Raw genomic sequence first — 1154 nt, 5'->3', positions numbered from 1 at the left:
CGTACCGAGACAAGTGCGCAAGAGCTTTGCCGCGGCATCCCTGAGACTCTGCGATTATGGCCCGTGCCGCCGGCATGGAGGGATTCGTTTGAGTATGTGACGGGGGGTTCGCTTCTCTGCTTGGACGCGCTACCCCCCGCGTCTTTGGAGGTCGGTCTCACGCGCTTTACGTCGTTTAGTATGTCGTGCAACGGTGCAGCGCTCTTCCTCGCGCGGCTGCGTCCGTCGCGCGACCAGTTCGTTTTGGCGGCGAGCCTCGCGCAGCTTTCACGTGCGACCAACGTCACGCAGATTTGCGCGATCGACGACTACAACCTCGATGCGTGCACAGCGTACCTCGGTCTCGCAATCTCAATGCAAATGACACACACATCGATCCTTGCTAGCGCTGCCACCGTCGCCGCCGCTCGTGACGTGGTCGGAAACGTGTCGTTTGCGTTGTTTGCGCAACGTGACGACGTGGCACCCGTCGTCTTGACGACGCTGCCTCTCTTCAACGCGCCGGAGTTTGAGCTCTACGCGTGGCTCTTCCTCTCCGACTGGGTATTTGGAAATCGCGAAGTCGTCGCATTCCAGGGTGACTACAGTGCGATCACGGTGCTCCTCGAGTCCGAAAGCCCGCTGCAACAGCCTCCAAATGCGTGGCAAGTCCTCTCCAACGTGGCACTCTACACCCGCGCGGGTGTCCTCTACATCACGTGCGTGCTCCTCGGTGTTGCCGTTATTGTGACCTGCTACATCCTAACCAGCCGCGGCGCTTTTGAGTGGCTCAACATGCTCGAGCTCAGTCGCGTCGGCGGTATCGTCTGGGTCGGTCGACCACTTCTGCTGCTGCGCGCCACCACGGCCCTCTCGGTGCTCTCGACAGCGACGCTCCAGCTTCTCTACGAGAACGAGTCGATAAGTGCGTTCCAGACAGAGCAGAATCCTTGGTACACGACGATCCTCGCGGCCAGCGAGGTCACGTGGCTCGTCGCCGTCGTCAACGACGTGGCCATGGCGGTCACGCAGGCCTACACGGCGCACTACGCGACCTTCAACAGCGTCGCCGTGTGGGCGACCGTCGCCCTTCTCTCGTTCGTTGCGCCCGTGACGCACACCGTGTCATTAGAGCCCACGTGCGACCTCGTGCAGCTCGACTGGCAGATCGTGTG

At 61.5% G+C, this 1154-nt stretch overlaps 1 protein-coding gene across 1 annotated transcript in view; it reads left to right on the top strand.

Moving 5' to 3' along the window:
* SDRG_05489 (hypothetical protein) overlaps positions 1-1093 on the top strand; it is a gene marked incomplete at both ends in the record, with an annotated part of 4718 nt that extends 3625 nt beyond the window's left edge. Inside the window, 3 exons of the mRNA XM_008611205.1 lie at positions 200-332; positions 387-965; positions 1012-1093. Of these exons, the coding sequence (XP_008609427.1) occupies positions 200-332; positions 387-965; positions 1012-1093 (794 nt within the window). The remainder of the gene's footprint in view (positions 1-199; positions 333-386; positions 966-1011) is intronic.
* Between the last annotated feature and the right edge of the window lie 61 nt (positions 1094-1154).

The sequence above is a fragment of the Saprolegnia diclina genome, assembly GCF_000281045.1.
Source record: "Saprolegnia diclina VS20 unplaced genomic scaffold supercont1.14, whole genome shotgun sequence".
Taxonomy (NCBI): domain Eukaryota; phylum Oomycota; class Saprolegniomycetes; order Saprolegniales; family Saprolegniaceae; genus Saprolegnia; species Saprolegnia diclina.
The sequence above is the reverse complement of the archived record's forward strand: the minus strand, read 5'-3'. Positions and strand labels throughout refer to the sequence as shown.